General features: G+C 56.0%; 2 protein-coding genes across 6 annotated transcripts in view; both read right to left on the reverse strand.

Annotated features, from left to right (window-relative positions):
* Nucleotides 1-328: 328 nt before the first annotated feature.
* ZBTB48 (zinc finger and BTB domain containing 48) lies at nucleotides 329-9,946 on the reverse strand. Of its 4 annotated transcripts, none has more exons than XM_055261233.2 (11): nucleotides 9,882-9,946; nucleotides 8,632-9,390; nucleotides 7,647-7,888; nucleotides 3,562-3,673; nucleotides 2,812-2,904; nucleotides 2,317-2,403; nucleotides 1,973-2,127; nucleotides 1,406-1,542; nucleotides 1,160-1,324; nucleotides 757-845; nucleotides 329-685 (listed from the first exon to the last, which is right to left on the reverse strand). In XM_055261233.2, the coding sequence occupies exons 2-11, from the start codon at nucleotides 9,319-9,321 to the stop codon at nucleotides 389-391; spliced, it is 2,067 nt and encodes a 688-aa protein (XP_055117208.1). In that variant the 5' UTR covers nucleotides 9,322-9,390; nucleotides 9,882-9,946; the 3' UTR covers nucleotides 329-388. The 4 variants fall into 4 exon arrangements, with proteins under 4 accessions (XP_055117208.1, XP_055117209.1, XP_055117207.1 ...); XM_055261234.2 differs by having other exon boundaries at nucleotides 9,861-9,937; XM_055261232.2 differs by having other exon boundaries at nucleotides 9,795-9,937.
* A 229-nt stretch (nucleotides 9,947-10,175) lies between these two features.
* TAS1R1 (taste 1 receptor member 1) overlaps nucleotides 10,176-17,299 on the reverse strand; it is a 29,439-nt gene continuing 22,315 nt past the window's right edge. Inside the window, exons 3-6 of one of the 2 annotated variants that reach the window (XM_055262162.1) lie at nucleotides 14,862-15,623; nucleotides 13,332-13,544; nucleotides 12,891-13,011; nucleotides 10,176-11,278 (exon numbers count right to left, since the gene is read on the reverse strand). In XM_055262162.1, coding sequence (XP_055118137.1) covers nucleotides 10,347-11,278; nucleotides 12,891-13,011; nucleotides 13,332-13,544; nucleotides 14,862-15,623 — 2,028 coding nt within the window. In that variant the 3' untranslated portion in view covers nucleotides 10,176-10,346. The remainder of the gene's footprint in view (nucleotides 11,279-12,890; nucleotides 13,012-13,331; nucleotides 13,545-14,861; nucleotides 15,624-17,299) is intronic. The other variant, XM_055262163.1, reaches the window with a different exon arrangement.

A 17,299-nucleotide genomic window follows, 5' to 3' on the forward strand; every position in this document is an offset into this window, starting at 1 on the left:
ATTCTATCCCCAGAAGCCGGTATCACCTCAGCTCTAAAATAGGAATACTGATGCTCTAACTGGCCAGCGTTCCCCACTCTAAAATCCTGCAGTAACGAGGAACAGAATACAGATGTGGAGAGCAGCCAAGGCCAGAGGTTTGGCCCCCAAAGGAACCCCATCCAAGCCTCGCTCAGCTAAGGTTTCCTGACAGGAGGGGAAGCTGCCAGCTGAGCTGAGGCCCACACAGGACCAGGCAGGGCACCACTGTCCTGAGGGCATGGGTGGGAAGGCAGCACTTCCCCAACTCCAGGACACGGGAACAGACTGTCAGGCTGAAATACGCGAGTCCAAAGCCACACGGTTTATTGAGGGGTGGGGCCAAGTGGGCTCTGGTGGCCAGAGTGGGCTATGTGTCACAGTCCTCAGGGACAGCAGCTGTGATGATGAGGGAGGGCTCCAGGACACCTGGGCCGGTGAAGCTCTCCTCTGCACACAGTCTCTGGCCAGGGAGCTGGGAGGCCAGGCCGCCCTGGGCCAGGGACTCCACAATGACCTCTGCCGAGCCCATCTCCAGCTCTGCAGGCGGCTGCAGTGCCACCACCACCATCTTCTCATCCTCGATGATCAGGTTGCGGAGCTTGCGCTGTCGCGGGTTGTAGTTCTCCACCCGGTCGTGGATCTCCATGTGCCTCCGCAGGTGGGCCTGGCGGGGAGGGTGAGCTCAGGACTTCGGGGGATCCCGGGGTAGGGGAACGGGCCCGGGCCCTGGCCTACCTGTCGGGTAAACTTGTAGCCGCACTCAGTGCACTCAAACTTCCTCACCCCCTTGTGCCGTCTGACGTGCACACGCAGTTGCTCCACGGCTGCAGGAGGGAGGAGAACACGGAGGGGATCGTGCAGGAGCCCCCAGACCCTCGAGGAAACCCAGCAGGAGGTTGGGACAGGCAGCAAGGGAGGGGACCAGTGGTTTACAAGTGCTGCACAGGTCCTGCCAGGCTCTCCAGTGCCACCCAGGGTCACTACTGCACAGGACACCCCTGCCTTCAAAGCAGGTCCACTCTCAACTCTACCATGTGGGGCACAAAAGAGGTTCACTGGCAAGAAAGGAGCGTTTCCTCCTCAGAGACCCTCCAACTCGGATGAGCAGGAAATGGCTCTCCCAGGGCTGCCCAGGTACCTTTGAAGGTCTTGCCACAGATCTGGCAGAAGTGGGGCCGGCCCTCCTGATGGCGGCTGGCCACGTGCCTCAGGAGGGGCCCCTTCTCAGTGAAGCGCTGTTCACAGAACTCGCAACTGAAGGGCCTTTCCCCGGTGTGGGTGCGGTTGTGCTTGTCCAGGCTGGCTGCAGGCACAAGGCAAGAGCTCAGCCTGTGGCCTTGGCCTCGGGATGGGGAGGGGAGGGGAGGGGCGGGGCGTACCTCACCTTGGGTTCGGAAGGTCTTGCCACAGAGGTGGCACTGGAAGGGCTTCTCGCCCGTGTGTGTGCGCAGGTGCATGTTGAGATTGGCCTTTTGGGTGAAGGCGTGGCTGCAGAACTCACATACATGTGGCCTCTCATTCCTGTTAAGGTGGGGACATGGGGCAGAGGCCATCACCAAGGGAAGTGACCCCTTCACTCTGCTACAGCTAGGAGCATGCCTGATGGAAAGAGGGCTTGGGCAGTGCTAGGAAAGGGGCACCACCTCCACCCTGAGAGCAGAAGGACAATCTTATGAGCAGGGAGTCACAGGAAACTAAGGAAGCTCAGAATCTGCCCCTGGGGGAACAGAGGCTTGTCTGAGCCTGAAACATCTGCCCCCGGCCTCTCTGCCTGGCATAGCTGCTTGCCCCTCAGGTCCCACTACCCCAGAGAGGCTGTAGGCACTAGATTCAGGGTGGAGGCCGAGGGCACACTCATCTGTGTAAAAGTCAGCAAACTCTGTCTTCCCTGCTGGTGCAAGCCGGGGCTGGCAGCAGGACTGGGCCCCAGGAGGGAACGGGCGACACGCACCTGTGCTTGGCCTTGATGTGCATCTGCAGGCCATTCCGGCTCGAGGCCCGATGCCCACACTCCTCACACACAAACAGCTTCTCACCACGGTGCTTGAAAGCTTCATGCAGCTGCAGCTCTGTCCGAGACAGGAAGCACTTGGCGCAGGTGGGGCACTGCAGGCAGACCAGGCAGGCAGAGGGAGGGACCAGGGCCAGGGTGAGAGCAGGGAAGGGCTGCCTGGGAGACCCACAAGCCCCCTCCCCCTGAACAACAGAAAGTACATGGCCGGCTGCCCATTCTGGGCACAGCTCACTCTTGCTCATGCCAGCATCAAAGCATGCCCAGCCCTCCCTGTCACTTACTGCATGGGGCTTGGGGGCTCCATGAAGCTTGATCATGTGGCTCTGCAAGTCCTTCTTCTGCATGAACTGCTGGGAGCAGGAGGAACACTGAAAAAGAGGCCCACAGTCACCTCCAGGGCGGCCTGCACCCATGAAACCCTGCCACCCACCCTTGGGCTGTAGGGCAGGAACTAGAGGGAGGCCCCGGTGAGATGATTCTGGGAGGACCACTGATGTGGTATGAAGGATGGTGCAAAGGAGGGCCCTCAGGGCTCAGCTGCCCAGAGGATGCGAAGCCAGTCCTCCATGGAAAGAAATAAGGGCCTAATAAGGACCCTGGAGGTGAGGCTGCAGACAGTAGCCCTGCCTAGATAAGGGGGCACTGGACAGGCAGGGAAGGCAGGCTCCCTGACAGCTACTGTGAGGGAGGTGCCTGATAGCAGCCCACATAAAGGGCTCAGCAGGAAGGATCCTGGGGCTACCCACCCCTGGCCCTGGAGACAGGCCAAGCCTGACCTTGTAGGGCATCTCCCCTGTGTGAGACACCATGTGCACCCGCAGCTCCATCCTTCGGCGGAATGTCTCCTGGCACACAGAGCACGTGAAGACCTGGCAGTGTGAGGGGCAAGCAGGGCCGGCATCAGCAGGGGCCTCTGCCTACAACAGCAGCCTCTGCCCGGGCTTCCGCTTGCTGCTGGGAAGAGTCTGCCTGAGGGGGGGACGCTAGGGTGGGAGAGGGCAACACGTAACCTGCCTGGCCTGACCGTCACTGAGTGCTGCAAGCCCACCACACACCAGGCCCTTCTCAGGCCCAGACAGACTGGGGGCAGGGTCCGAGTGGCCTCACCCACAGTCCCTGGCCCTAGTGGCTGCTGACAGGCCTCTAGGAAGAGTGGGTCTGGGTTTCGGCGGGCCCTGACACAGAAGCCAGCAGTGGGGTTGCTGGGGGTGGCCAGGGGGCCTGTTCCAGCTGCCATCCCCTGTAGAGGCTCCCCTTCTCCAAAGCCAAGGTGGAGGTGGGCCAGGGGCCTAGGAAAGCCAACCCCAAATGCCTCCCACAGAGTCCCTCCTATGCCTGTCCCTTCCACCCTCAGGACCTGTGACCCCACCTGTACCAGGGCATGGACTTCATGACATCCAAGGACCCCACAGCTTTCCTGAGTTTACAGTACCCCTCTCAGACAGTCTGGGGCCCTTCCTGGATGGCACGAAGACAGAGAGGCCAGTGTGCCCTGCCCACAAGTACCTGGGCCAGCTCCCAAGTACCTGTTCCGAGCGGTTCATGCAATTCCGGGCTTCATGCTCCAGGAGGTTCTCCTTCCGAAAGTAACACTTCCCACATTTGGGACACTCAAAGGGTTTCTCCCCAGTATGTTTCCTGCCAGGAGAAGCCACAGGGGTGGGGGGGCTGAGAGGGTTTCCCATCTCTCCCTCACCCAGGGCCCCCTCTGGGTCCCTTCTAAGGGGAACAAGTGTTCTGAAGTGACACCAGCTGGTTAAGGTACAGGGACAAGCCCAGAAGCCTCCCCCAGCATGGAGACTCCGCAAGGGACAGTGCCGTGGCAAGAAGCTCACACAGGTCCTAAGAGGCCGCCGTGGATCTGACCAGCACAGAGGTCGATGGGGAGGCCCAGCTGACCGCATTCTGTCTAAAGGCAGAAACAGATCTTGGGTCCTGACTATTGGACAAGCAACTCAGTCTTCCCAAAGCTTCAAACCCACGGCCAGATCCTCACCTGACTCCACTGCCCCACCGAGGCCGGCAATAGCTTCTCCCGGGTAGCCAGGGGAGCTGCCCATCTGATCTCCCCACTCCATGACTGCCTCCCCCACAGGTTTCACTTCAGGAGCCAGAAGGACCCTTTGGTTTAAGTCAGACCTCAGTACCTCTTGGCTCACGTATCCCCAGTGCTTCCCCATTCAGAGAAAGGGCCCAGGAGGCCCATCAGGGTGCAGGCAGCCCTCCCCTTGCCTGCTGCTCTCCCAGGGTGTTGTCTGGCCACCTGGATCAGGCATGTGCCTCCTTGCTGCCTGTCACGCCCCCATGATCCTCCTACCCCAGCGCCCTGGCTCTTCTCTCTGCCCAGATGCTCCCCAGTCACCCACTTGGTCAACTTCCTCACCTCCTTTGAGTCTTTGCTTAAATCTCACCTTCTCAGTAAGACTCTAGAGACCCTGGCTACTTAAAATCACAATCAAACCCCACCCACAACTCCCCAACTGCTTGGCCCGCCTCTGCTTTTTCTTCTTCCACAGCACTTCCTCATAGTCTACTGCAGGCAGATGGACTTATCTGCATTGCCCGGCAAGCAGGTCGGCTGCACAAGGACCTTTGTTTAGTTCCCTTAAATGCATCCCAAGCACCCACACAGCCTTGGGGCCACCTGGTAGACTGCCGAATGAATGAACTAAATGAACTCGACCTCAGAGCCCCTGTGCAGCCTGCGACAGCTCCTCCCACCTGCCAGAGGCCAAGCATCTCTCTCATCCTCTTCCTCTACAGCAACTTTCTTCATCCCCCATCAAAATGACTTCATGAAGCCATCCCCTGCCAGTTCAGGGCCAGTCCAGCAAGCTGAAGTCCAAGGAAGGGATGAAAACCGCCCGAATCTTACCCCAGCAGAGTACTTGAGAGCGAGCATCCAGCAGCACACAGGCTGCCCCAGGACCCCCTGACACTGGGGTTATCCTAGCATTCCACTGGCAGCAGCTGCCGGAACATGGTGCACGGGGACAGCAAACAGGTGTCCCCCTAGCTCCCATTCCAGGTGATTACTAGTGTGCTGCCCAATCTGGCTTGGCAAGAAAACACACCGTGATAGACTAGTGATATCTTGGCTGGGAGTGGCAGGATTGGAAGGTATGTCACTGGGCCGCCATCCCCACAGGCCTTGCAGGGACTCCAAAGCAGTGCTGCCCAAGGTGACTCTCCACAATGATGGAAATGTGCTATGTCAGCATTGCCTGATTCAGCCACCAGGAGACACGTGGTTCCTCACCACTTCAGATTTGGCTAACATATCTGAGGAACTGAATTTTTTTTTTTTTTTTTTTTTTCGAGACGGAGTCTCGCTGTCGCCCAGGCTGGAGTTCAGTGGCAGGATCTCAGCTCACTGCAGGCTCCGCCCCTCAAGGTTCACGCCATTCTCCTGCCTCAGCCTCTCGAGTAGCTGGGACTACAGGCGCCCGCCACCTCGCCCGGCTAATTTTTTGTATTTTTAGTAGAGACGGGGTTTCACCGTGTTAGGCAGGATGGTCTTGATCTCCTGACCTCGTGATCCGCCCGCCTCGGCCTCCCAAAGTGCTGGGATTACAGGCGTGAGCCACCGCGCCTGGCCTGAATTTTTATTTAATTTTAAATTTTAAGTTAAAATAGCCCCTGGGGGCTGGGCACGGTGGCTCACGCCTGTAATCCCAGCACTTTGGAAAGCCAAGGCAGGTGGATCGCAAGGTCAGGAGTTCGAGATCAGCCTGGCCAATATGGTGAAACCCATCTCTACTAAAAAGTAAAAAAATGGCTGGGCGCGGTGGCTCACGCCTGTAATCTCAGCACTTTGGGAGGCTGAGGCAGGCGGATCACAAGGTCAGGAGTTTGAGACCAGCCTGATCAACATGCTGAAACCCCGTCTCTACTAAAAATACAAAAAAAAATTAGCCAGGTGTGGTGGCGCGTGCCTGTAATCCCAGCTACTCAGGAGGCTGAGGCAGGAGAATCGCTTGAACCCGGGAGGCAAAGGTTGTAGTGAGCAGAGACGGAGCCACCACATTCCAGCCTGGGCGACAGAGGGAAGACTTCATCTCAAAAAAAAAAAAAAAAAAAAAGGTAAAACAATTAGCTGGGCGTAGTGGCACGCACCTGTAATCCCAGCTACTGAGGAGGCTGAGGCAGGAGAATCGCTTAAACCTGGAAGACAGAGGTTGCAGTGAGCTGACATCATGCCACTGCACTCCAACCTGGGCGACAGAGTGAGACTGTCTCAAAAAAAAACAGGCTGGGCGCAGTGGCTCACGCCTGTAGTCCCAGCACTTTGGGAGGCCAAGGCAGGTGGATCACAAGGTCAGGAGTTCAAGACCAGCCTGGCCAAGATGGTGAAACCCCATCTCTACTAAAAATACAAAAATTAGCCAGGCGTGGTGGCAGGCACCTGTAATCCCAGCTACTCGGGAGGCTGAGGCAGGAGAATCACTTCAACCTGGGAGGCGGAGGTTGCAGTGAGCCGATCTCATGCCACTGCACTCCAGCCTGGCAACAGAGTGAGACTCCGTCTCAAAAAAATTAAAATAAAATAAAATAAAATAATAAAATAAAATAAATAAAATTTAAAAATATAAAATAAAATAAAATAAAGTAAAATGAAATGAAATGAAATGAAAAACAACATAGGCTGAGCGTGGTGACTCACACCTGTAATCCCAGCACTTTGGGAGGCCAAGGCGGGCGGATCACAAGGTCAGGAGATTGAGACCATCTTGGCCAACATGGTGAAACCCCGTCTCTACTAAAATACAAAAAATCAGCCGGGTGTGGTGGCATGTGCCTGTAATCCCAGCTACTTGGGAGGCTGAAGCAGAGGAATCACTTGAACCCAGGAGGCAGAGGTTGCAGTGAGCTGAGATCGTGCTACTGCACTCTAGCCTGGTGACAGGGCAAGACTCCAACTCAAAAACAAAAAACAAACAAAAAACATAAAATAGCCCCTGGGGGCTGGGCATGGTGGCTCAAACCTAGAATTCCGACACTTTGGGAGGCCAGGGTGGGTGGATCGATTGAGCCCAGGAGTTTGAGACCAGCCTGGGCAACAAACAAAACCTTGTCTCCACTAAATGTAAAAATAAAAATTTTAATAGCTCCTGGAGTTCCTGATTACTTTATTGGACACTGAAGGTTTAGACAAATAGACTTTAATGACTCACTGACACCCCAGAGTGAACACTTCCCTGCAAACGCAGGTAGCACTGAACCAAGGCTCGGCGTTGTGGCCCAAAGCCCACACTGGCAGGCTTCAGAAACACCTAAGGTTGGGCCCCAGCTCTAGCACAGGGGCCACAGGTTTCTCATTCTGTTAGCAGAGGCCAGCTGGAGGTCAAGGTCCACAGTGGGTGGAACCTGTTGACAAGATGTACACAAACCCATCTCCAACCAGAGTACTCACAGGACAGCCAGGAAGAAGAATCCAACCCAAAGCAGGCTCTCACTTCCTGATTATCAGAGGTGTGCCAAGGCCAGGCACTATGTGGGTCTGAGATGGATCCCCCAGCCCCTACCTCACCCAGAAGTGGGAAGTGTAGGACCCCTCCCCCGACGTGGGAATGGCAGACAGGAAAAGAAAATAGAAAAACAGAATGTTTACCTGTTGTGGACTTTTAGATAATATTTGCTGAGGAACTTTTTATGACATGTGGGGCATTCGACCGGCACCGCTGTACCTTTTCTGTTCTCAGCAGGCTCAGCTGCTAGGGAGCCCGCGCTCAGGGCTGGCTCAGCTGCACAGGGCTTTCGGATTACATTTGACTTCCTCCTGGTCAGCACAGCCTCAGGCTCAGACATGTAATCGCCATCCCCATCGTCCTCCACTTGAACCACCACTTCCCACTAGAGCACAATAGGCAGCAGGAGGGGGTGGCGTCACCAAATGAATCAGCAGGAGTTGTAGGGACCCAGCTCCAGTTCCATCCCAAGCCCCAACCCTGACAAGTCCCTTCATCAGACACTGTTCCTTCAGGGGCCCAAGGCAGAGCATCTGAATCTTGGATTCTGAGGAAAGTGGCTGTGTTTGTGGGGAACTGGAAGCTCGGCTGGAAACACTGCCCTGGGGAAACACCTGTAACCCTGATGCTGCCCACTCCTCTCAGGAAGGTGGCAACCATGAACAGCTGGGGCTTGCAGAAAGGTCAGCCTAAGGTCACCAGCTTCCTTGGTTTGGTTAAAGTCTGTTCCAAACCCACATTAACAGAGATTGTCTTAAGGTACACATATTTTTTTTTTTGAGACAGGATCTTGCTCTGTCACCTAGGCTGGAGGGTAGTGGCACCATCTCAGCTCACTGCAACCTCCACTTCCTGGGCTCAAGTGATCCTCCCACCTCACCCTCCCGAGTAGCTAGGACTACAGGTGTGTGCCACCACACCCAGCTAATTTTTGTATATTCTTTGTACAAATGAGGCCTCGCCATGTTGCCCAGGCTGGTATCGAACTCCCAAGCTAAAGTGATCCACCCCCCTTGGCCTCCGAAAGCGCTAGGATTACAGGTGTGAGTGGGCCATCACACCCAGCCCAGGGTCTCTATTATACCAAAAAAGTGTCTATTCCCAGTCCCAACACCCTGGGCACAGTACCTCATTACTGCCGCCCTGCAGCTGGGCACCTTCAGCCTCGAAGGGCCTTGGGGGCACTTTGCAGTCCTCGGGTTCCTTGTCCTCGGAGAGACAAGGCTTCAAGGCCTGCTTGAGTTTCCCACAGAGGGAGGAGGGGCTCTCACTCTGGGCTGGGGAATGGAGCTGGGGCCTCTGAGGACTATGACTGCCTCTGGGCTCCTGATCCCTGGGGACTAGACCCAGAGTCCTCGAAACTTCCTCTTCTTCCAAGCCTGCCGGCTCCTTGACGTGGCTGTTCACATTCTGGGAGGCAGGGGGCCCCAGCCCACTCTGGCCACCTGCTGCCTGTCCCACTGAAGTTTTGGGCTTGAAGCTCTGGCACAGCTCTACAGCCTCTGGCATTCGCAACTCCCTGGCTGCCAGGAGCAGCTGATCCCGATTCCCTGAGGTGAGAGCGAGGTGACCAGTGTAGAAAAAGTCCAACAAGAGGCCAAAGATCTCAGCGAAGCCAGCAGGGAGGACGACACTGCCCCCTGAGCCATCTCCGTAGAGGCTCTGGAAGAAGTGACTGCAGCAGGCAAGGACACTCCAGTGCGCCTTAAACACCAGGCCCCCCACGTCCAGAGTGGCGTCGCAGTACTGGCCCTTCTCCCGCTGCTTGTTGAGCTCCTGCAGAACCCTCACACTGTGCTGGACGAAGGAGCCGTCCATGGTCTGGAGGGCAGGGAGGCAGAAGTGACACCCCGGCCAGCCCAAGCGAGGGTATGCAAGAGAAAGCCCCTGGAGTCAAGAGAGAGAAACGGGAAGTTGGCCTCTACTCAAATGATCACATTTATCAGCACGAGGGCTTGGGTCAGGGTGAGGGGTGCACGCGGAGGGCTGGAACACACTGACAGCCTCCCGGGGGCCGGGGGCCATATTGGATTGGCCAGGGGGAGATGCTGATGGGGGGCCAGGGTCGTGAAGAAGCGCCTGGTGGGAAAAATCCAAGTTTGGGGAAAGGAGACATGAGATGAGCGCGAACTGACCGGCCCGGCACAGTGAGAGGATCCTGGACGGGGGAGGGCGGCGGCCGCGGACAGGTGAGCGGAGCCCACGCCGCGCCCACAGGTCCCGAGTGGCCGAGCGGAAGGCAGCCACGGCGGCCCACAGCCCCTCCCTCCCTCACCCCGCGCCCTCCTCACCCGGGCAGGTCCTCCCTGAGCTGGCCCCACTGGCCCCCTGCTCCGTTGCCTCCACAGCCCACGAACCTACTGCCTGGCTATGCGTACCCCGCCAACCGTGAGGAGACCCCACCGTCTCCGCGCCGGATGTGACGTCAAAGCGCGCCGGCCATGAGGTGCGCCTCGGAAGCGTAGAGCTTCTAGCTCCGGCCCCCGAGGGCGGGGCCCCGCAGAGAACGGCCAATGGGATGCAGGGACGAGGCCTCGCCCTGTTCTTTTGGCGCTGGGCCCGCCTCCGGAGTTGCCTAGCAACGTCAATCTGGGCGGCCAGCCTTTTCCAGGCTCTCGGTTCACACTTGAATCCGCTACACCTCACCCTCTCCCCCGACAGGAGACCAGATACGCATTTCACTTCTTTATTGGCAGCCTGGAGCCTGGTCTAGGCTCTCCCGGGCGCTTACACGTCCCAACCCCAGACTGCGGTGCCCAAAAGCCTCCCGGACACCCCCGGCCTGCTCGACCTTCGACTCTCAGGGCAGAGAAGGCTGCCAGCCGTGCCTGCTGACCCACTGGTCAGGTGGAGCCGCAGCGCCTCGTGTAGTCCTGAATGGAGGCCTGGAAGTGCTCTGTGCTGTTGAGGTCTGGGCGGCAGAGGATCACGTAGCACTTGGGCAGAAAATACCCGCCGAAGCCGCTGCTCAGGCTGCTCAGCCCAGCCATCATGTTGGCTGCCGGCAGGTACTTGCCGTCGTAGACGCTGGCCGTGGTGAAGAAGGCGATCCAGGACACGAAGTTGAAGAGCAGGCTGAAGGTGACACATTTGGCCTCGTTGTAGTTCTCTGGCAAGTCCTTGCCCAGGTAGCTGCAGGCAAAGGCACTGATGGAGAGGAGGCCATTGTAGAGGAAGGCCAGTATGAAGCCCAGGGAGTTGGCTTCTGTGCACTCAAGCATCACCAGATGGGGGAAGCGCTGGTATTCCCTAGTGGGCAGTGGGGTCCACACCACCAGCCAAGTTAGACAGATGAGCAGCTGGGCTGCTGAGCTGATCATCACAAACAGGCCAGCACCGTGGTTTTGGACCCAGGCGTGGTAGAATGTAGGTACTTTGGTGGAAAACTTGAAGATGATGATTAGTTGGAATGAGCGAACTGTCAGGCAGGACAAGAAGATGGTGAAACCAAGGGCAAAGAGGGCCTGGCGCAGCAAGCATGCAGGCGTTGTGGGTTCCCCAAAGAAGCCATAGAGGCTGCCACTACCTGCTGCCAGAGAGCCCAGCATAAGAAAGCACAGGCGGCCCCCTGCTGACCTCACCACAGGGGTGTCTAGGTGCCAGGCAAACAGGCCAGCAGTCCCAAGCAGCAGCAGCAGCAGCGCCGTGTTAGCTGCCAGCAGCACCCAAGAGGTGTGCTCATGCCAAGCCAAAAACACCACAGTGCGCAGGAAGCAGGTCTGGCTTCCCTCAGGTGCCCACTCTTCTTTCCCACAAGGCTGGCATCTGTAGAGGTCTGAAAGGGAAGGCCAAGAAGGTTCCTGAGAGCCAGATGAAGCAGAGTAGGAATAGGAAATAGGGGCCTGCAAGATACTGGGAGAATTATGCAGGGGCAGCTAGACTGTACTAGGCATAGTGGGATGGGGGTAGCCGGGAGTGGGGCCTGAGGCCAAGCATTTCCTCAAAATGCCTGTGTTAATTACAGACTCTGGAGACACACAGGTCAGTTCTGTATGGCTCATGATCCCATGAGGGTTTTGCAAACCCTAGGGAGGACCTTAACCTGGTAGCTCTGCCCACATACCAGAGAGGCTACGATCCGATGGGAGCAGCCTGCTCCCAAGGGAGGGCATTTTAACCCCTCTCTCTCGCAGCATTTCCATGAACCACTTTCCTGAGCTGCTGCTCTGTGGTTTCTCTGAGTCCTGACCCTCTGAGGAAAGAAGGGAAGTATTCCTGTCCCTACAGAGATGGTGAAAGGAAAGAATGTGGCCCCTGGACACCAACTAAGGACCTGAGTCCTTAGCTACCTAATTTGCTCTCTGTTCTTGACCGTGCATTTCTGGATGGGGAATGCTGTTTTTTTCTCTGCTGCAGACACGCTAGTATCTGTATTCAGGCCAAGCTGTTCAAGGAGCTAGCTGTCTTTGGCATGGGCAACAGAAGGGACAGTAGAACAAGAGGGCACAAAGGAAACAATAGCTACATTCATTTAGAGAAAGAGGTTGAATTCAGGATACGATTGCATTTGTAGGAGTTGTGATGACAGCTCTCTAATAGAGGACACACCTCAGTCTAAGGCTTTCAGTTGGCTAATTCTTTCTTTCTTTCTTTTTTTTTTTTTTTTTTGAGACGGAGTTTTTCTCGTCACCCATGCTGGAGTGCAATGGTGCAATCTCGGCTCACAGCAACCTCCGCCTCCCAGGTTCAAGTGATTCTCCTGCCTCAGCCTCCTGAGCAGCTGGAATTACAGGCACACACCACAATGCCCAGCTAATTTGTTTTGTATTTTTAGTAGAGATGGGGTTTCACCATGTTGGTCAGCCTGGTCTTGAACTCCTGACCTCAGGTGATCCGCCCACCTCGGCCTCCCAAAGTGCTGGGATTACGGGCATGAGCCACCGCGCCGGCCTCTTTTCTTTCTTTTTTTTTTTTTTTTTTTTTGAGACAAAGTCTCGCTTTGTCGCCCAGGCTGGAATGCAGTGGCACCATCTCGGCTCACCGCAACCTCCGCCTCCCAGGTTCAAGCGATTCTCCTGCCTCAGCCTCCCAAGTAGCTGGGATTACAGGCACACACCACCATGCCCAGCTAATTTTTTATATTTTTGGTAGAGATGGGGTTTCACCATGTTGGCCAGGCTGGTCTCGAACTCCTGACCTCAAGTGATCCACCCGCCTCAGCCTCCCAAAGTGCTGGGATTACAGGCATGAGCCACCGCACCCAGTGGCTGATTCTCTTGATCAGAATTCTGTCTGGTAGCAGGTGTCCTCCAACCTGAAGCTAACTGGCTGCCCAGTGACTGGGCCCTGGTTCTGGGGCAGGGCACATGGGGCCCAAGGGAGGCCCTCCCTCCACCGTGTAGCCCCCGGGAGTGCTGGGTAGCTCGCCTGCTCCATTGCCCACTCACCACTCTTGTTGAGGAAGGTCCCAGCCCCACAGGGCACACACTCAAAGCAACAGTGATGGAAACCCATAACCACTCGCTGGTACCCTTCAAGACAGTCGCTGGAACACACAGACTTAGGCACCTGTAAGAAGCCAGAGGGGCCACACATAGGGGCCCAAGTCAAAGGACAGCTCACATGTGGAACAGAAAACAGAATCTCTGTGCATCTGCCCTCGGCTCACTCCCAGGGCAGGGCCCGTGGTCGTGTGAACTTCCACCCCAGGGCATCTGCACACTTGCCTACGGAGTGTTTTCCCTGCTTCCCTGGCCAGGATGGGTAGAGTGATGGCAGCCAGACCCCTGGGGTCCCCCTCCTGCTCCCTGTACACTGTGTCAGCATCGCCCCCAGGCTCTAGGCTGCCCATAAGGCAGTTACCTGGTGAGTAGCCACATCCCCATTACCTGGTTGTTCTTTCCGTGCCACTGGATTTTGGTCTCATTTATGTTTAGCTGAACTGGAGACCATGTGGAGGAACCGAGGACTGTGAAGGTCCACTTGGGCCCATTCCAGTCCCAGGCAATTATGTTATAGCTACTGAGGGGATCTCTGTTGTCATCAAACATCACAGTGTCCTTGTGTAGAAGGAAATTCACCTTGTAGATCTGCTCCAAAAGCTGAAAGAAACGCGTATCATGAAGCCACCATAGACAGCACAGACCCACATGGTCCCAGAAGCAAGGGCCTGGGGCCTTCCTGGGTTTCCATCCTGGTGGTTTCAGCCCATCAGGAAGGTCTAGTCCCTTCCTTCTTATGAAGCCCCTCAATCCTCCCCACCAACCTCCTAAGAGGAGGCCTCTAACAAAGCCTCCTTTACAGACAGTTTTAGCCCTGGATCTTGTCACTTGACACTTCCAAGACACAGTGGGTGAGAGAAGGCAAGGATCAGAGAGAAAGATCTGTCTAAGAGAAGAGAGCTAATGCCTGTAATCCCAGCACTTTGGGAGGCCGAAGCAGGAGGATCACTTGATGCCAGGAGTTCGAGACCAGCCTGGCCAACATGGTGAAACCCCATCTCTACTAAAAATACAGAAATTAGGCCGGGCGCGGTGGCTCACGCCTATAAGCCCAGCACTTTGGGAGGCTGAGACGGGCGGCCACGAGATCAGGAGATTGAGACCATCCTGGCTAACATGGTGAAACCCCGTCTCTACTAAAAATACAAAGAAAATTAGCTGGGCGTGGTGGCGGGCGCCTGTAGTCTCGGCTACTCGGGAGGCTGAGGCAGGAGAATGGTGTGAACCTGGGAGGCGGAGCTTGCAGTGAGCCAAGATCGCGCCACTGCACTCCAGCCTGCGCAACAGAGCGAGACTCTGTCTAAAAAAAAAAAAAAATACAAAAATTATCCAGGCGTAGGCTGGGCGCGGTGGCTCACGCTTGTAATCCCAGCACTTTGGGAGGCCAAGGCGGGCGGATCACGAGGTCAGGAGATCGAGACCACGGTGAAACCCTGTCTCTTCTAAAAATACAAAAAATTAGCTGGGCGTGATGGCGGGCGCCTGTAGTCCCAGCTACTCAGAGAGGCTGAGGCAGGAGAATGGCGTGAACCCGGGAGGCGGAGCTTGCAGTGAGCCAAGATTGCGCCACTGCACTCCAGCCTGGGCGACAGAGTGAGACTCCGTCTCAAAAAAAAAAAAAAAAAAAATTATCCAGGCGTGGTGGTGGGTGCCTGTAATCCCAGCTACTCAGGAGACCGAGGCAGGAGAATCACTTGAACCCAGGAGGTGGAAGTTGCAGTGAGCCGAGATCGCATCACTGCACTGCAGCCTGGGTGACAGAGCCAGACTGTCTCAAAAAAAAAAAACCAAAAAAAAAACCTCAGGTTAGTGGCATTTATCCCCCTTGGCATTTAGAGTGACCAGAGAGTGTCCACTCTGCTCATCTCAGGATTGGCTGTTCTCCCTGACAGGAGGTGCTGGGATGGGCTCTCTTACCTGCCAGGGGTAGACTCGGCCCCTGGAACAAGCTCCAGAGGCACAGCCCAGGAGCTGGTGGAGGCCATGGGCCACCGCATACACAGCCCGGTACGCGTTGTAGGCAGAACTCATGGAGAAGGCTTTGAGCTTGGGCATCCTGTGTGCCGTGAAAGCTTGGCATTCTCTGCAGAGCTGATTGCTGCTGCACCAGGAGCCCTTGTGGCAAGGCCTAGGGGCCCCCTTGTCTGCCCGGGCATAGGCTTCTTCAAACGCCTTCAGGCCAGGGACAGTCCTCTTCTGGATGGCCACACCCAGCACCGTCCCAATGCGCTGGATCCCGGGCACCCCAGTGATGTGCCTGGAGAGGGCCCAGGCTTCTGAGGCGACCCACACCTTGCCAGTCAGGTTGGCCAGCACCACGGACTCGAAAAACACCCTGGCCAACTGCCGGCTGGAAAAAACGACCACGACGGTGGCCCTGGCCTGGGCCAGGCGGCGCATCAGGCACTGCATCCTCTCATCGCCCACGCGGGCAGAGAACGGCATGATGTCCTTGAAAGCAATGCAGATCCCCTGACCAGTGGCCTGGTTCTCCAATGCCTGTACCCCTAGCTGCCCATAGTCGTCACTGCTGCCAACCAGAGAGATCCAGGTCCACCCGAACTTCTGCAGCAGCAGCACCATGGTCTCCACCTGGTACTTGTCGTTGGGGATGGTGCGCAGGAAAGAGGGATACTGCCGCTTCACGCTGAGCGTCTCGCTGCTGGCCGCATAGCTGATCTGTGGGAGGTCCCGTTCAGCCAGTTCAGTGGCATCAGGCTCCACTGAAGGTCCCCCCAGTGCCTGGCCCTGTGCTGGGTGTGGGGACAGAGGGATCGGGGGAGACCAGTAGAGCACCCCTCATCCTGCGAAACTGACAAATCACCTGCGAAGGCTCCACTGGGGCAGGTTCTGGGGGAGGAGTGGGAATCTGCCTGGGGACAAGGGGTGAGGGGATGCATTCCAAGCAAAGGAGACAAAACCTGCATAGGAGTGAAATAGTCCCGTGTGTTTAGGGACCTTCAGGGACTTCCGCTGGAGGCAGTTTGCAAGGAAGAAGAGAAGCATGTGTAGGTCAGGGCAGAAGTTAGGTCAGTGGCCTGTTAGGAACCGGGCCTCAAAGGAGGAGGTGAGCAGCTGGTGAGTAAGTGAAGCTTCATCTGTATTTACAGCTGCTCCCCTCCTGTCAGATCAGCAGCAGCATCAGATTCTTGTAGGAGCTTGAACCCTACTGTGAACTGTGCACGCGAGGGATCTAGGTTCCGCACTACTTATGAGAATCTAATGTCTGATGATCTATCACTGTCTCCCATCACCCCCAGGTGGGACCATCTAGTTGTAGGAAAACAAGCTCAGGGCTCCCACTGATTCTACATTATGGTGAGCTGTATAATTATGTTATTATATTAATACATTATGGCTGGGCGCAGTGGCTCACACCTGTAATACCAGCACATTGGGAGGCCGAGGTGGGCGGATCACGAGGTCAGGAGTTTGCGACCAGCCTGGCCAATATGGCAAAACCCCATCTCTACTAAAAAATACACAAATTAGCCGGGCGTGGTGGCGAGCGCCTGTACTCCCAGCTACTCAGGAGGCTGAGGCAGGAGAATTGCTTGAATCCGGGAGGTGAAGGTTGCAGTGAGCCGAGATCATGCCACTGCACTCCAGCCTGGGTGACAGAGCGAGACTCCGTCTCAAACAAACAAATATATATATATATATATATATATATATATATATATATATATATATATATAACAATGTAATAATATAAAGTGCACAATAAATGTAATGCACTTGAATCATCCTGCAACCAACCCCTCACACACCCGTCCTTAGAAAAATTGTCTTCCACGAAACCAGTCCCTGATGCCAAAAAGGTTGGGGGCCACTGCTGTAAGCCACAGGGAGTCCCTAAGGATATCCGCAGAGAAGTGCTATGTTCAGACTTGCACTTTTTCTTTTCTTTCTGAGACAGAGTCTTGCTCTGTCGCCCAGGATGGAGCGCAGTGGCGTGATCTCAGCTCACTGCAACCCCCGCCTCCTGGGTTCAAGAAATTCTCCTGCCTCAGCCTCCCGAGTAGCTGGGATTACACGTGCCTGCCACCACACCCAGCAAATTTTTGCATTTTTAGCAGAGACGGGGTTTCACCACGTTGGCCAGGCTGGTTTCCAACTCCTGACCTCATGAGCTGCCCACCTCAGCCTTCCAAAGTGCTGGGATTACAGGCGTGAGCCACAGCGCCCGGCCAGGACTTACATTTTATAAGCATATCTCTGACTTCAGTGAGGAATGAGTTAGAAGAGATTCAAGACTAGAATCAGGGGGAAGCCTTAGGACACTGATGGAAGAATCTAGCTGAGGGGTGATGCTGGTCTGAATTCCAGCTGTGGCTGTGGCAGTGGAAAAGGAG

Source organism: Symphalangus syndactylus, chromosome 22 (genome assembly GCF_028878055.3).
Source record: "Symphalangus syndactylus isolate Jambi chromosome 22, NHGRI_mSymSyn1-v2.1_pri, whole genome shotgun sequence".
Lineage (NCBI taxonomy): Eukaryota > Metazoa > Chordata > Mammalia > Primates > Hylobatidae > Symphalangus > Symphalangus syndactylus.

What these genes read in the sequence shown, in the direction of transcription:
- ZBTB48 (XM_055261233.2), bottom strand. Translation starts at nt 9,321, where the DNA reads ATGGACGGCTCCTTCGTCCAGCACAGTGTGAGGGTTCTGCAGGAGCTC. An exon ending in GCATGAACCGCTCGGAACAG is followed by an intron (nt 2,905 to 3,561) that starts GTACTTGGGAGC and finishes TCACACTGCCAG; the next exon opens with GTCTTCACGTGCTCTGTGTG. An exon ending in CAGGGGAGATGCCCTACAAG is followed by an intron (nt 2,404 to 2,811) that starts GTCAGGCTTGGC and finishes CCTCTTTTTCAG; the next exon opens with TGTTCCTCCTGCTCCCAGCA.